Genomic DNA, 17,861 nt, shown 5'->3' on the forward strand with positions numbered 1-17,861 from the left:
CTGTCTGACTTATTTCACTTAGCATAATACCTTTGAGGTCCATCCATGTTGTCACAAATGGCAAGAAATCACTTTTTTAAAATCAATTAATCAATTGGGGTGCCTGAGTAGCCCAGTCGGTTAAGCATCTGACTCTTGATTTCAGCTCAGGTCATGATCTCAGGGTTGTTAGATCAAGCTTTTTGTGGGCTCAGCGCTAGGTGTGGAGCCTGCTTTAGATCCTCTTTCTCCCTCTGTCTCTCTCCCCCTAAAAAATAAATAAAAATAAACTAATTATTTTTCTTTCTCCAAATTTTTATTTAAATTCCAGTTAACATACAGTGTTATATTAGTTTCAGGTGTACAATGTAGTGATTCAACACTCTATACAATACCTGGTGCTCATCACAAGTGTGCTCCTTCACCCCCATCAACTGTTTCACCCATCCCCCTACCCCCCACCTCCCCTCCAGTAACTCTCAGTTTGTTCTCATAGTTAAGAGAACTCTCAGCCCACTGTAACACCCTGCTGGCTTGGATTCCAGTCCCCACTAGGGTAAATTATTCAGTCAGGTTGGGTAAACAGTAGAGATGAGTAGACATTTTGCGCAATCATTCTAGATTATATTAGAAGGAAGACCTAAATGTGCTTTTAGCATCCTTACCACATCCCACCAGCCTCTCTCTGACCTCCCAAACTTCCCAACTTTAAAGTAAGTATAAATAGAGAAATCTCATGCAGATGTGGCTTTCGACATGTGCAGTTTCAACCCTGTTGCCCGTTGTTTGCTTTTTCTGTCCCATCAGGTTCACATGATAACTTACAACAGTTTAGATTGGTGTTTTAATGTCAAAACAAGTATCAGCATGTTTTTCACTAGTGTATTTCTGAATTAAAATTTTAAAACCTTTTGTCAGCAAGAATAATAAAATACTGAGTGGACTTCAAATCAGGCATGACGTTTTTATGTGCAAAGTCTTGAAACAGAAATCTCCAACGTGCCAGTTAGGTTATATAATTACAGTGACCCTGCGAAGAGGGAAGGTTTCCCATTTCTCTGGTAGTGAGAGGCAGTTGAGTCTGCAAGGTGACAATTAGTGTGGGTGTCACCCTTCCGATTATGGAGCCCAGTCACAACCCATGTGTACACAATGTATTTTTTATTCCAAATTCATAGATATTTAAAGTTCTAAGCCAAAACAAACAAAATTTAATCTCCTCATTCTATATAATCTTTCTATTAACTTGGCAAATTTCAATTAAGTTTAACTCTCTATCTGTTCATTTCTTTTTTTTTTTAATTTTATTTTATTATATTGTGTTAATCACCATACAGTACATCCCCAGATTCCGATGTAAAGTTTGATGCTTCATTAGTTGCGTATAACACCCAGTGCACCATGCAATACGTGCCCTCCCTACTACCCATCACCAGGCTATCCCCTTCCCCCACCCCCTCCCCTCTGAAGTCCTCAGTTTGCCTCTCACAGTCCATAGTCTCTCATGTTTCATTCCCCCCTCTGATTACCCCCCTTTTCTTTATCCCTTTCTTCCCCTACCGATCCTCCTAGTTCTTATGTTCCATAGATGAGAGAAATCATATGATAATTGTCTTTCTCTGCTTGACTTATTTCACTTAGCATTATCTCCTCCAGTGCCGTCCATGTTGCAGCAAATGTTGAGAATTCGTTCTTTCTGATAGCTGAGTAATATTCCATTGTATATATGGACCACAGCTTCTTAATCCAGTCATCTGTTGAAGGGCATCTCGGCTCCTTCCATGATTTGGCTATTGTGGACAATGCAGCTATGAACATTGGGGTGCATATGGCCCTTCTCTTTACTACGTCTGTATCTTTGGGGTAAACACCCAGTAGTGCAATGGCTGGGTCATAGGGTAGTTCAATTTTTAACTTTTTAAGGGACCTCCACACTGTTTTCCAGAGTGGCTGTACCAACTTGCATTCCCACCAACAATGTAGGAGGGATCCCCTTTCTCCACATCCTCTCCAACAATTGTTGTTTCTTGCCTTGTCTATCTTTGCCATTCTAACTGGCGTAAGGTGGTATCTCAGTGTGGTTTTGATTTGAATTTCCCTGATGGCTAATGATTTTGAACATTTTTTCATGTGTCTGTTAGCCATTTGTATGTCTTCATTGGAAAAGTGTCTGTTCATATCTTCTGCCCATTTTATGATTTGTTTATTTGTTTCTCGTGTATTGAGTTTGAGAAGTTCTTTGTAGATCTTGGATACCAGTCCTTTATCTGTGGTGTCCTGTTCATTTCTGACCCTCAGAATCCCAGCTGCAAATGTATATCTCCAAACAGTCCTGCTATTAATCTACTAAGTAGGTTAATTCTTGGGCTTGAGAGTGGCCACTGCAAGTATCACAGGCACTGATACATTAGTATTTTACTGAAATTATATTTGTACAGAAAGGGAACAAATGCAGAAAACAAATAATACATACTCGACTGCTGCATAAAAACTACCTCAAAATTTAGTGGCTCAACACAGGGAGAGCTTATTCTCTCTTCCTTGTTTGTAAGCCAATAATTCAGGAACAACTTGGCTGGGAAGTTCTAGCTTGAAGTTCTAACGAGGTCGCAGCTTCTTATGCGCCTGCAGCCTCAGTCATGTGAAGGCTTGGCTGCAACTGGAAGCTCTAGTCCGAGATGGCTTACTCACATGGCTAGCAAGTTGCTGCTGACAGTTAGGTCCTATTTCCTCTCCATACTGGTGCCTCCCCCTCCAGTAGACTGCTTGAGGTTTCTCATGGCCTAGGGGCTGACTTTCTCAGAACAAGTGATCTAAGAGACCAAGGTAAAGCCCCTATTGCCTTTTATTACTAAGCCTTGAAAGTGACAGACACACTGTCACTTCTGCCGTGTTCTGTCTGGCACACAAGTTAGCACTGATTCCATGTGGGAGGGAACCACACAGGGTATGAATAGCAAGACATGATGTATGGCTATCTTGGAGGTTGGTTACCATAGTTTGCCCTCTGGAACACAGAGATTCATGTCTCTTCCACGTGAAAAAGTACACTTACTTCCTCCAAAGGCCCTTTAAAGCTTCCTCCCATTAGAGGATCTGCTCAGAATCCAGTAACTCATCATCTGGGTCAAGTTCATACCAACATGAAGCTCCTAGGGAAGTCTAAGAACAAAGGAAGGTATTCAAATACAGTTTCTCATCTGAAGACCTGTGAACAAGTTTTGTGCCATCCACACACTCAACATATGATGGTCAGATAGACATAGAGTAAGGGCTTTAGACTTTCTGGTTCAAAAAAGGGAAATAAGAGGTACACAGAAGTAACTGGTCCATAGTGGTTCTAAACTCCAATCAGGTACATGTTGGTAATTCCTGGATTAGTACTCACTCCTAATATTTCTTGGAAGTGTTTCTTCATGGATCTTGGCTCTGCTCTCGGGTTCACAATTCTACCTCTCTGATCCATGCTTCCTTTTCATATTCAAAGTAGCCTGTGTTTATAGCTGCATAGTTTCCTGCCTGTAGAAGTTCAGAGTCTAAAGGCATAGTTTCCTTCTGTACCGTCTTTGTCTCTTTCAGTCCAAGCTGATGGTGTTACCATAAGTATGGCTATCTTATAAATCTGCGGGTTTCTGATGAGTATTATTCTGGTTTATTCCATTAAGCAAAAACCACATCCAGAATCTGATGATGATAAGCTTTTTTATTTTATTTTTTTTACATTGGACTTCTGCTGACATGCTAAGGGGAAAATGCCATTAATGTTGGTTAACTCAGAGTATCTGTAAGACATACCAATAAGCTGTCTAGCAGCTCTTTAGTCTGAATAAATGGTTCTTTGAGACACCACCTAATACATTTTGAAGGTCTTGAGGTGGATATGACAGTCACACTTCATTGCCATCTTTACATTATGTTTTACTGGTAGTTGATTTTTGCCTGCAAGTGACTTTAATTTTTGCATTGTTGGCCACCTGGAGAGACCGGAATTGAGAAAATACTTTATTTTTAAATCCATAAAGTCCTGCTTTCTTCATATTTAATGGTTTTTCTTTAGTTTTTCTCTCTTCTTTTTCCTCTTTTACTATAAAGAGAAGACGTTCAAAATTCTCTGTCTGAAATGTCCTTAGCTAGGTTACCCAATTCATTAAGTATAATAATGCCTACCCATACTATCATGATATTATTAAACTTTCTAATGCAGCATAGCCAGGATCCAGTTTTCTCTCATTTCCAGTCACATTTATTCCTCACTTTCCTTTAGGCCATTACTGACAACCTCCTCAAGAGCCATCAGGCCTCTGCTCACAGCCTTTGGACCATCCCAATCCCTAGGTTACTGCCACATCTGTAGGTTTTTGTTAGAATTCCTTCCCAATACCAAATTTATTACTAGGTATTCATTATTGCACAAACAAATCACCTCAAAATTTAATAGCTGAAAACGATTTATTATCTCTCATGGGCTTTTCCAGAAGACTGCTCATGGAATGATCAGTTAGCAGTCTCAGGGACCACACCAGATACTAGGATCAGAAGTCACACATAGCCATTACTTCTAGTTTTCCACTGACCAGAGTCAGCGCTAATTCAGGGTAGAAGGAGACTAGGAAAGGGTGCGAATACCAGAGGCAAGGATTAACGGGCTTCCTCTTGGAAATGTTAAAGATAATGCAAGGAAAGGGGAAGAAAAAAAAAAAAAAAAACCCTGAGTTTTTAAATGGATGTATAGTAGTTTGTCCTGTGATTATCTTTGCCTAGAAGTATCCCATGTAGAAAAGTGAAAGGACTTGACAGTTTCAAACTCCAGAATTTATCAAGGCCAAACAGAACATTGTTACAAGTGACTGATGAAGTCTTGTTTTATGAACTTAATTATGTCCAATTCATAGTGATCTCGGTGTTAGGCAGCTGCTTTGCTTCAGAGAAGGTCTTGTTCTCACAAATAGATCGACTCATTTTGAAATATTTCAAAGCTAGTGTGGATATTTAGAGACTCCCAAGTACTCAGAAAACAGAACCAAATGATCGTCTTGTTAAGAGTAGTCAATAAAGGTACAGCTGGATGTTTTCTCTCTGCTAAGTTTAGACATTATCCTCCATTCAATTATATCTTGATTAAACAGATTGAAAATCATATGTATGCATACAACTAGTCTAAATGGGCCACTTATCTAAGATCAGCAGTTTTCTGAGGAGACTAACTTAATGCAAATAAAAAAAATGTGACTTAGGGAAAAATATAATTATGCCATATGTTTGACATTGGAAGTAGAGCCATATATATATATATATGCCAAGAAATTAATTTAAGTAGAATCCTGTTTTTATGTAGTACTGTGTTGTTGGAAAATGATATACAGCTCTGTGATTAACTCTTAAAGGGAATTCAAATAATAATTACTAGACTTTAAATATCATAACCCATTAATAATGGAAGAAAGGTTTCTATTGTCCTAAACTGCTATTACTAGTCAAATAGGATTTTTTTTAAAGAAATCATTTAATGGTCAATATTTTGGAAATGTTTTCTATTGGAAATTCACTATTATCAACTTAATGACACATCTTGATCACAACCCATTCTGTATAAATTGCTTTTTTCTGTAGCTACAATATTAGACTGAAATGAATATGTTAATAACTTCAGAATTTTAAGCAAATTAGTACAGTTTAAATTTGCTCCAGTAGGTAAATTTGGTATGAGATCAATTTGAAAAGCAGATGCTTTTTGAGACTTTTTCTGGAGATACTTAATGGGATAGAGAAATATTTTTTTCTATGCTTACAGATTTAATACACATACTAAGAATTATGCATCTTTTATATAAAAAGGCATAATTTAGGTAATTGACGGGTGTTGCTATTTTAAAGTTATTTTGCAATAAAATTTTTAATGTCTGATTTTAAACTTAGTGTATGTATTTTCTATTCCGTAATAGAACCACTAGTATTTCCTTTTTTTTTTTTGGTCTGCAATTCATTCTCTTTTTAGCTTCATTTCTTATAATTTATACTCCCTATACTATAGTAGGCATGTAAGATGGATATTCAGAGGAGGGTGACTGAACCTTCTGCCTAAACTTATTTCTTTATAATGTTTCTTTGGATTTTATAAATTGAGAAATAATTTGTAATGCAAATATGGCATTTGCATTACTCATATGTCTATGAGTTAGACATTAATCCATAAAGAAATCTACCATAATTGATAATAGTTTAGCTTCTTGGCATCTGAATAACAGGCCTCAAAGGGATTAAGAAAATAGAAGTAAATATTGAAGGCATAAAAGGAAGATGGTGGGATAGTTGGGAAAGGTGTAAAGTTTTATGTTTTATTCTCTGAAGAGAAAGTCAGGTGAGCAAGTTTAGCAGTGAGCCTTCAAGAACAAAGGGACGGAGGGATGTGACAGATTGAGAAAGAAGATGTTACAAAGAAAATATGAGAGGTGCTAGACCCCAGAGAAGGACTTTCATCTAGGTTCAACCCTTGCTTCTTCCCCTGAAATATCAGCACCGCTTTCTCAAGGAGTCTGTTCTTCTACACTGAACATGGCATCGGCAACGATCAACAGGACAGGATGGCTGTGGCCAGGGAAGACACCCAGAGGAAGTTTAGTGAGACATGCTGTACACCGAGTGTGATTTTCCCACTTCTTCTCTCTCACAGGGTTTCTGAACCAGATGAATAACTCCAGTCATTCTGTCCTTCAGCCTTCATTTCAAGGATGCATGCAGCTCATCCAAGTGGATGACCAACTGGTAAATTTATACGAAGTGGCGCAGAGGAGGCCAGGGAGTTTTGCGAATGTCAGCATCGACATGTGTGCCATTATAGACAGGTATGAAGTCTTTTTGTCCTGCCTCAAATTGTCCAGACTTTCTGAATTCATGTTTTTGTTGTGCAACAAGAAAAGCACAAATGCGCGCGCGTGCACACACACACACACACACACAAACTGTATAAGAGGTAAGACAGGAGGAGCCATCTGTCATTCCTATAACATATATGTGATTTTAGTGGTGATGTTTATATCAGGACCTGGAATATATATGGTAGAACAATCTGTGATGTCAAAACAATCTCCCTCAATGAATGTGAGCATTATGCAGGTAATTTTGCAAGCAACAACTGAGTTACAAAGGAACTCAGTTTATTTTAAATTTTGCTTCCCACGCCCACAAGCAGAAATGTCCCTTCTCTCCTTGCCTTGGTCACGACTCATCCTCAGCATATTTTCCCCTCCAAAGCCCTCTCCTGAAGGAAAAGAAGCTTTTAAAAATGTTGGAAGGCAGTATGAGAATTTACTGAAACAGAATATTTAATGTAATTGAGTCTGCTTACAAAATATACATATTGCAAAATATTGCAAATCTAATATTGCAAAATCTAATCTGTATTCATTTTTGCAAATCTGGGGAGGAGCTTTTTTTATAAAAACTTAGTTGACTTCTCACAGAGTAGAAAGATACAACTCTTACACGAAATATTACGATACCATTACATACACCAACCTTAATATACTTCTAAAAAGTGCCTTTCGTTCCACCATGAAAAGTAGTTTGAGATATTTCATCCATAAATAAACTATATCTAACTTTGCATTGAATTTAACCTGTTAAATTTAAGCGATTTTCTGGGGCGCCTGGGTGGCACAGCGGTTAAGCGTCTGCTTTCGGCTCAGGGCGTGATCCCGGCGTTATGGGATCGAACCCCACGTCAGGCTCCTCTGCTGTGAGCCTGCTTNGTTCCACCATGAAAAGTAGTTTGAGATATTTCATACATAAATAAACTATATCTAACTTTGCATTGAATTTAACCTGTTAAATTTAAGCGATTTTCTAAACTGTATTCAGATCTTTTATGAGAGGGCTATCTTACTCTGAAAAATAATTTTATTAATTTTCTATTTTNTATTAATTTTATATTTTGGAAGATGAAAGTTTCAGAAGTCTCAGTCTGCTCCCAACAAAGTGTAGACTTTCAGTCTCTAATAATCTTACTTCATTTAAGTGGCGATCCTTAGGAAAGTCATTCCAAGACATAAAATGAATCTTAAAAATACAGAAAATCATCTATAATGAAGTAAGTTTGCTTCCATATAATCTCAATAAAATTATATCCATGTGAACGGTAAATTTCAGTTTAAATGATGGCTGTAGAATGTTAACTTTTTTAAGCCTTGATATGTTTATAAGAAGACTTGATGACATAGCATAGTTCTTATTTCTATTACATATTTGCAAATACTTGTCCTTTTGGCCTAAACATTTTCTATTATGCAGAACAGTGAACAATTTTAATGGAAATATGTTCCTAATTTTTGAACCAGCAGTAATGCAGTAGCATTATTTCTGCCTAAAGCAAGTGGTAGCAATAATCCGAAAAACTGAGAGATGAATGTTTTAAGACCATATTTCTGATATTTGATATTTATCTATAAATTTTTATTAATTGTTTTCCATACAGGAAATTTTCCTTCTTAGTAATAGGTATACAGCATATTGAGTTATTTTATTACCTTGTCCATTTTCCATGTCAGTAGCTTTAATGATATAATAATTCCTGTCAATAACACCCAAGTTAGTTCATTCGGCTTTTGTAAACAGGCTAGATTTTATGGTGATGTTGCTGTTTCACTTCAAACAGCATGTATCCTGGACATTATATTTGAATTGTTTGCTACCAAAGAAATATGGGTAAGATGTTGAGACGTTAATGTTTTACTTCCATGGAGAGAGTAGGTGCAAAATTGGCCCCAGAAGAGTGAATGGGATTTTTGTAAATGAAGAGAATGGAAAATGGCATTTCTGAAGAGAACAATGCAAGAAAAGATGAAAGATAGGGAATACAGATTTCAGTTTTTGGCAGATACAGGAATATACAATTTTTTTTTTTTTGCCAAAATGGGTCAGTCCCATTGTCCATATCATCAAGCATCCTGTAGCTGACAGAGCAAAGAATATGTCTTTCTTTTTTTTTTTTTTAAGATTTTATTTTTTATTTATGTGACAGAGAGACAGCCAGCGAGAGAGGGTACACAGCAGGGGAGTGGGAGANTAATATGTCTTTCTTACCATCTGTGATGATAATCCAGTAGAGTAACTGTGGGGAAGTTGTCATCTCTGACAAATCACGCAATTCTGAAGTCCGTTAGGGAATCCATTTTCTACTTGTTCTATTTTTTTAATGCAATGACTTTTTTCCCCTAAATTGACATGTAATTGACATATAACAATATATTAGTTTCAGGNAGAATATGTCTTTCTTACCATCTATGATGATAATCCTGTAGAGTAACTGTGGGGAAGTTGTCATCTCTGACAAATCATGATTCTGAAGTCCGTTAGGGAATCCATTTTCTACTTGTTCTATTTTTTTAATGCAATGACTTTTTTCCCCTAAATTGACATGTAATTGACATATAACAATATATTAGTTTCAGGTAGAAAACATAATGAATGGATATGTATCACAAAATGATCATCAGGGCAACAGCCTATGTACATTAATTACCAGTATGTGAAAGAACAGATTTCTTTATTCACCTAAAATGTTTCCGGTTCAAAATCTTAATCTGTGAAGTGTTGTATTTTTGTATATATGATACAAGACGGTATTCACCTTTTTCCAGCCATTGAGGAGCTCATTAATTTCACCCTTACTCTGTGTCTTTCCATGTCAGAACACCAGTGGTTTTAGCCTGTCTTCATTTAACAGTGACCCACCAGATAACGCTGGAACTATGCATTCCCAGACCATCTCATCTCTGGTTTGATGTTTTCCCTCTAACTAAAACTTTACAACTGCCCCATCTCTGACATTTTATTTTCAGACCGCCTAAATTTTCCCTAAGTAAGCCTACACTGGCTCTTTCTTACTCTGCTCCTTTCAGATTTCAGCTTGATTGATTTGAGCTATATTTTGGGGGAGGGGCAAGGATAAATGAGAACATAGGATAAAAAAATAGAAGAGCTACCACAGGCACAAATTTTATGAAATATTTGGAGGTGGTGGAGCAGCTGCAATGATTTGATGAGTAGAACTTAGGGAAATAGTTTGGGGAAGATGATTGTAAAGGGGTTTTGCTGTGTGTCATACTGGAATACCCTATGATTTGACCTTATTTCTCTTTCTTTCTGTGTGGATTTACATGTGGCTTGTTTTATGTACTTGTTTGTTTTCTGAGCACAGCAATGAATCAAGAAAAGAACGAGCATGCCAAGCTGTAGAATTATTCATTCAATAATATTTTCTGTGTATCTATGGAGCCAGGCACTGTTCTAGGCACATAGGATATATCATTGAACAAAAAAGACAAAGATCCTTATACTTGTAAAGCTCACATTCTGAGGAAAAAGTAAGAAGAACAAATGTAATAAATAAGCATATATTATAGTAAGAAGAAATACGTTCTGTGGGGAAAAAAAGTAGAGCAAATCAAGGAGGACTGGCATTCCAAGAGATTGAGGTGTTGGGTTGCTGTCTAAATGGGTTGGTCAGAGTTAGCCTTATTGAAAAGATGGTATCAGTCCAAGACCTGAAAGAGGTAAAAGAATTTGCCTATTCTGTTGACAAGAGAATAGTCAGTGCAGAGAGAACAGTCAGCGCAACAAGGCTGCCTGGCATGATCTAGGATCAGCATGGGGCCAGGATGACAAATTTGGAAGGAAGAGTAGAGTTGCGGGAGAGGAGACTAGAGAAGTTCTAGAGGCCGGGTCCTGGAGACCTATAGGTTATTTTAACAATTTAGTTTTTATTTTGAGGGAATGAAGGGGTCATTGCAGGTTTCTAAGTAGAGCAATGACATGATCTAGCTTACTGTTTAAAAAGGATAACTCTGAAAAAAATTAAAAATAAAAAAATAAAAGGATAACTCTGGCTGTGGGAGGACAAAAGGTAGAAGCAAGGAGCCTGTTACAGTAATCCAGGTGAGAGATGATAGTAGCCCAAGACCAGGGTGCTAGCATAAGAGGTAGTGAGATGCAGTCAGTTCTAAAGATATTTAAGAAAGTAGAGTCAATAGGGTTTCTTGATGGATTAAGTATTAGAGTTAGAGGATTAACCCAAATTATTTAGTATAAGCACCTGGAAGGAAGGAGTTACTATCTCCCAATGGAAAGACTAGTGGTAGAGAAGATTGGTCAAGGGTTGAGGAGAAGTATCAGGAATTCAGTGTTGAAAGGTATGCTGGACATAAGTGGACCTATCAAGAAGGCAGTTGGATATATGTAAGAAGCATGTATCTGGAGATTTGTCTGATGAAGTCTCCATGTTTGCCTGTCGAGGGCCCCTGGTTTATTTAACTGTATTTCATGAACAGCCATAGACCTGGAAGTGGAGAATGTGAATAGTGGGCAGGAAGCCTCTTCCAACATTGGAAGCCTGTAGCTTTACCCTTTGAGGGATACCCTGCCGTTAGAGAGGAGGACCTTTATCCCACCCTCAGTTGCTAGACTATTCTCTGAAAATGATAAAATATCTAGCAGATAACTTTTTTGTTTCTCCTGGATGATTATCACCTTTTATCTGCTCCTAGTACCCTTGTTTTGTTGCCTCCTTGTGGCAAATGTCTTCAGGTGCCCACTCAACTGCTCTTCTCAATCTGCTTGTCTCTAACCTCTTTGTAGGTGTGAGCATCTGAGAGCCAAAAACCTACCAAACACTCCTAGAACACATGTAACATTCTTTATCTTCTAGAACTAACTAAGGTTAGGTTTGTTCACTTCCTCCCACAGGACATCACAAAGGTTGGCTTGGGGGGGGCGGTAGTTGGGGATGGGGAATTGGGAGTGAGCCTTGGGTGGGTCCTGGCAGGTGTTGGTCAAATTTTTAAACTAGGAGATTTGCAGTAACAGACTATGAAACTAGTGAATCTATGTGGAGTTACTATTTGATTAGCTTGCCTGTGATTCTTATCTAGGACATAGGGGATGAAGAAGGTGGTGGTAGAATATTTTGAGCTTATACAGGTGGTGTTCATGACTGGTCTGGCAAAATTTACCTGTTTTGTGAGTAATAATAATACAGTCCATCTTGCTAGTTGTGATTTCTGTGTCAATCGTCAGGCCACCCTCATAGCTTAGCTCTAGAGAAATGTTTTCTCTTTATTGTAGGCAGGAGTGATGATGGGACACAGTCCTGGCTAATGAGAAGTAAGCAGAAGTCAGCTGTGGTGTTCTTGAGGAAGCTTTTAGTTTTTTGATACACATGTCACTCCTTCCGCTCCACTGTCCTTGTTCAGATGCCTGGAACTGTGTGGTCCCGAACACCAGAACTCAAATGAACCAGAGTCAGCAAACACCTTCACTCTTTTTTTAAGTGAAGAGAAGCATTTCCTGTTTATTTAAGTCACTGTGAGTCAAGTGACAAGAGTCGAAAGCATCTGCCCTTTCCCTATCCTCCACTTCTAAAATCAACCATTCCTTTTTTTTTTTTTTCAACCAGAACACAGAGGAACAAATTCCCAAGTATGGAAATGGCTTTGAAAGAAAGGATGGTAAATTTATTTTAGGATATATTAAGTTGCATGCCAGTGATGTCCCCCAGAGATTGAACTTTGGGGACCAAATGTCCATTTAGAGGCCAAAGCACATTTACGTTGTTAGAATCAGCAGCGGGTAGAAAAACTAGTAAAAGTAGTTCATTAGAATTAGAATTAGAATCTTCTTTATCTTTCCGGTAACCTCTCTTGTAAATATAGTAAGAAACAAAACCAATAAACATTCTGGATAGCACAGAGAGCGGAAAAGGAAGAGTAAATGTCCCAACTTAACCACAGCCTACAAAATTACCCCTTGAGAAACTGAATAGACTGGATCCTATTTTTTAGTTAGTAATTAAGTCTTCTTTATATTTTTGGATGGAAGTGCATAATCATAGACCCAGTTTTTATTTTTTAACTGTCTTTTTAAGAATATCTACCCAGTTTGATTTTTTTCCTTGAAAGAAAAGAGCAAGTATGTATGTATTTTCTATAAGAGCACTTAAGTGAGGGTTAGATAGATACAGTGTGTCTCAAAACGAAGCTGACTCTGTTGGGAAGGTGAACAGCAAATAAGTATTCATGCCATCAGTTCAGAAAGAGATTATGAGTTTCTATAAAAGCAGGTTTAAAATTTACGGTCCTAACTTAGATGAAGAACACATGTAACATTCTTTATCTTCTAAAATGGATCTTCATTTGCTCATTAGCTCCCATTTCCACACAGTAGCAGAAAAAAAATATTTGAGCGCATACATTTGGAAATCCTAATAACTTTATATGTATATTATATATGCATGTATAATGACCAGTCAACATGGGATTCCAACTTAGTCAAAAGTCAAACTCCCTTTTTGGACTGTTGTCCCATTTTGAGTGGCCTTGACCCCTCCAGCATGACTCTTGGTTTGGGGCCAAACAACTTACTTAACCTGGGGTCTGTTCCACGAGCTCTAATCCAGTTCTTTCTGGGCTCCCCTGCAGGTCTCCAGCTGCTGAGTGTCCAGGAGTCAGCCTCTGTCCCAGCTGTCCTCTGCTCTGACAGCTGTTTCTGCAGGCCTTGGGGTAATGCCTTAGCTCCTGCTGGGCTCAGATTCTGGGATCTGTGTAACATGACAGCTCTTCCCAGTTTGTCTGGGACTGGTGCCTTTAGCACTGGGAACTGAGTGCCAGGAGAAATGCCTCAGTTCTGGGTAAAGTAGGGTGGTTGGTCACTCAGTGTGTGCATCCTCTGTCCTTCTTCTCCAGATTCCCTTTTTCTTGTCTGCCAGCCATCTAAACATTTTAATAGACCTCGTAGGGACATGCTGTGATTTCTAGATCTCTTGCAAACTGCATACGAGCTGAAATGAATGATGGCCTGTGTGAAAGGGTAGGGTGTTCAGTGGGGACAGCTACAGTAGGCCCCCCTCTGCCTCAGTTTCATATACCTCCATATCTACTCTACAGAACCCACCTCAGGCTGACATGAGGCCTCTGTAAATCAGATTCCCAAAGGCAGAAAGCAAGGCACAAGCCACCACGTCATAGGATGTCTAAGTCTCTTGAGATTTATTCATAAGTCAATAAATAGCTATGAAAAATCACATCAAGCAGTGAACACTCCCTCCTGAGACCAGTACTGAGGTTGTAGGGGAGGGTCATTGACCAGAACTTAAATTGTCTTAACACTTTGGGTACCTCTTTTTTTTTTTTCTTTCAAAGACCTAGCTTTTCAAACCAAAAGCCTCTTGATTTTAGACTACCTTGCCAAAATTGAATCCACATGACTGCTAACTTTTTGTTTCAGTCCAGAGTCCAGAAGTGAATGCTCCCAGTGCCCTACCCCCCATGACAGTGTCCTTGATCTTCTGAGTGGACAGTCACAGCACAAGAGGAATTTCATGGAAAGGAAACAAAACCAAAACTTTGAGTTGAAATAGCTAAAAATTATGTCCACCATAGGGAAGGGGAAGCCTGTCTTAACAAACATGAATATTTCTGTAGTGACAACATCTATGCCAGACTTTCCTTCTCTTTTACTTGGACCTTGCTAACTGCAAACTGCCAGCCTCTGGGTCTAACACCTTTTCACACATTTCCAAGCTGACCGGCCCCTTCTGTTCTTTCTTCAGAAATGTTCCTGTCATTTTGTCTTGTACCCCTCGGTTCTTATTACTACAGCTGCAGCTTCTGGGAATACTTTACTTTTACTTCAATGGTAATTATGCAGAAGGGGTAAGGGAGACAGAAACCTCTCAGGTGACCTACAGATTATTCAAAACGTTGTGCCTGGCTGAATTTTGGCAGCACTGTGGCTGATCTCATCAAACTCCAAAGGGGCAAAGAGCAGATTGGCTGGAACTCATTTTGGGACAACTGGAGCCAATAAGCAGATTTTCAGGCGTGAAGCTGGATTTCCTTTTGGGAGAAACATCCTTAGGATAAGAGTTATTCAGTGTCCTAAAACCATATCATCAGATCAAAATAATCAGAAAAAAGATGAGACATACAATCCAGCTTTATTTTCTTATATGACAGTTCATGTTGTGATTCTTTATTATAGATATGTCTGTCTCTTCACCTTATCTCCATGTGTCCCCCATCTTGGATTTCATTGATTTTATATTCCTGTTATACTTAAACATTTAAGCCATAGTCTTCTATCTAGCACAAAAACATAAGCTCAGTGACCTGAAAGTATCACACACTCAGCTGAACCCATGTTCAAGCCAGTTGCCTTTCTGAAGTGGTTTCAAAGTGATTTTATTTTTAAGTACAAATAGAGTACTTGAGTGACAAAACTTATTTAAAAAATAAAGTACAGTAGTTAAATGCCAGAGGAGATAACTCTCCTAGGAGAAAAAGGAGAAGAAAAAAGTTGAATTAACCATTTTAAGATTCAACAGCAGCCTTATTCTTCTTTGATGTATTGCATGTATTAGGACAAAAGAAACTATATTTGCTTTTGGCGTGGCATATAGCTGTGCTTTGACATTTAAATCCCGAGGAAGGTCTGGTGTATAAAAGTAATGTCAGAAAACAGTTATGTGTTTGAAGATAAACAAAAAGGAAAAAGAAATAATTTTAACATGTAGCTAAATCAACTACAGAAACATTGAAATGAGTCATTATATTTTGTTTTTTGCTTTGGATATTAAGTTACCTGAAAAATAAAAACAAAAGCAAATCATTGAAAATATATATTTAAAATATCTCTCTTAATATTTTCTCTTGAAGATAATACTTTTGTCAATTACATAGATGTATTGCAAAATTTTTATTGATCTCTGAGAATTCATTCAACTGCCCTCCCCTTAAACCAACTTTACAGATAATAGACATTCCTTATTCTCTTTGTAAAATACAAAGAATGTTACCTATAGCTTGGTGAATGAAGAGTCTTTTGAGCTAGTAGGGGAGGCTACCAACTTTCATCTGTTGTACATCCCCACATGTTGTGTAGGAGTCCATTGTTCATTCCCAAATGTGTTAATGCAAGTCATACTTGTTATTGTAATAACATGGTCTAATTAAGTACTAAATGCTTTTTCAAATGAGTAGAGACAAAAAGAAATAATTTTCGTTAAAACCAAATTTAAAGGTTTTAGAAAGACAAGTGGCTAAAAACAAACAAAACCCTCAGTGTAGCTATGGACAAGCCAACTGTAAAAATTTGCAGAGATTCCTTGGTTACTTCAGTTTTCCCTGTACTTTAGGAAATCAAAGCTAGAAGTTGAGTGTAATGCTTAACCGAACTGGTTCTTCAGAAAGACTGTTGGATTGGAATTGTAGAATTCCAATCAGTGGGCCCAGAGCAATTCCCTCTGGCAAGTGACTCACTGAATTTACATGATGGGGGGTTTTAAGTTAAATTAAAATTGTTAGGGTATGGATCCTTTTAATGCTTTCTTTACTAGTAAGCTCAACATATTTTAGACTTCTGTTCTCTAATCTGGAAAAAATGAAATTAGAATTTATTTTTTTTCTTTTGCTTTCTTCATTCCAAATAATGGAAAGGGTGAGAAGAACGAGGGAGGAAGGAGACTGGGAGGAGGGAAGTGAGGAGGGAGGGAGGCAGGAAGGAGGCAAGAGGAAGGACAGAAGGAAGGGAGGTAAAATGTGAAGTCACATTGCTCTCTACTATGTTGATATGGGATATTTTCTACTTTCATTAAAACAGAAATTGTAGGTAAACATTAAAGACTGTTGTCTATTTTTTATAGGAGTTAAAAAAGTGGCATTTTCTTTGAAAAATTTCCTTTGCTATTTAAATGATCCATAACCCGAAAAACAGGAGGAGGAGTCAGATTTTTCTATGTCAGAAAAAACGGTTTTATTAAGACTTGGGACTTACCATCATTTTTAGTTTTCTTGTTAATTGAACAGAAGTACGTCCTCTTTCTGGTTGCATTCCTACTATCTGAAACCATTTTCAAAAGGGCAAACAAGCTTAGCTTTTTAGATAACATTGTCCAAAATTCTATAACGCACCCATTGCCTTATTAGAGATAAATACTTCTTTATCATCTGTGTCTATGAATTCATTGAGGAACTTACTAGAGTCTGAATCTCATTTTGTTTACCAAATTCTGCTTACATCAAAAAGAATGTTACATGAGCAAGGGAGGAACACAGCTGGAAAGGGTGGGGGATGTGTGCGTGTTTGTTTGGAATGTGATTGAAGAGTGAATCTGTAATTTTAACAAATAAAATGCAATATCTGAAAAGGGTTCTTAATTAGTAAATAGATTGATTTGAATAGATTTACCTACAATTGTGATAAGGATAGACTCTAAGTACCATACAGCATATAGGATTAATTTTGTTTGCCTTTGATAAGCACTGCCTTTAAACATTTAGTCCAGTGGTTCCCTGACCTTTGGTTTTTTGGCAGAGTCCCGAAAAGGCTTTATCAACGTGAAAATTATTTTCATGAGCACACTACTTCGCACACTACTATAAAGACCCTCTCTGGGCAAATGAATGTGACACCAAAGTAAATTATCTTTTTTTGTTTCTTGAAAGTTTAAGCATTCCAAAATTAAGGGGGCAAGAAAAACCCTTGCAACTTTCAAGAGTGCCATTTCTGAAGGTAGATACACATACCATACACAAAGAGGCACATGGTTCCTTTCACATGGTTGTTCTCGTGTATTAACTCAGGAGACATTTCTTATCTCCTGAGTAGGTCAGAGCACTGCTACTGGTCTCCCCAATCAGAAAACCAAAAGATACAGAGTAGAATCTCTTCTCGCAAGGACTATACTAATTTAGCCATGGGAATAGGAAACATTCATAACATTTGTTTAAAAGTTATATGAAGAGGCATGAGCTTCTCAAGCACTACAGAGAATGGTTTCTTTTTTTTTTCATTTTTTTGTAATAATTTTTTATTATGTTAGTCACCATACAGTT

At 37.7% G+C, this 17,861-nt stretch overlaps 1 protein-coding gene across 1 annotated transcript in view; it reads left to right on the plus strand.

Moving 5' to 3' along the window:
• CNTNAP2 (contactin associated protein 2) overlaps positions 1-17,861 on the plus strand; it is a 1,777,718-nt gene that overhangs the window by 948,151 nt on the left and 811,706 nt on the right. The window contains exon 10 of the mRNA XM_034648877.1: positions 6,650-6,821. Within this exon, the coding sequence (XP_034504768.1) occupies positions 6,650-6,821 (172 nt within the window). The remainder of the gene's footprint in view (positions 1-6,649; positions 6,822-17,861) is intronic.

This window comes from Ailuropoda melanoleuca, chromosome 1, assembly GCF_002007445.2.
Source record: "Ailuropoda melanoleuca isolate Jingjing chromosome 1, ASM200744v2, whole genome shotgun sequence".
In the NCBI taxonomy this organism is placed as follows: Eukaryota; Metazoa; Chordata; class Mammalia; order Carnivora; family Ursidae; genus Ailuropoda; species Ailuropoda melanoleuca.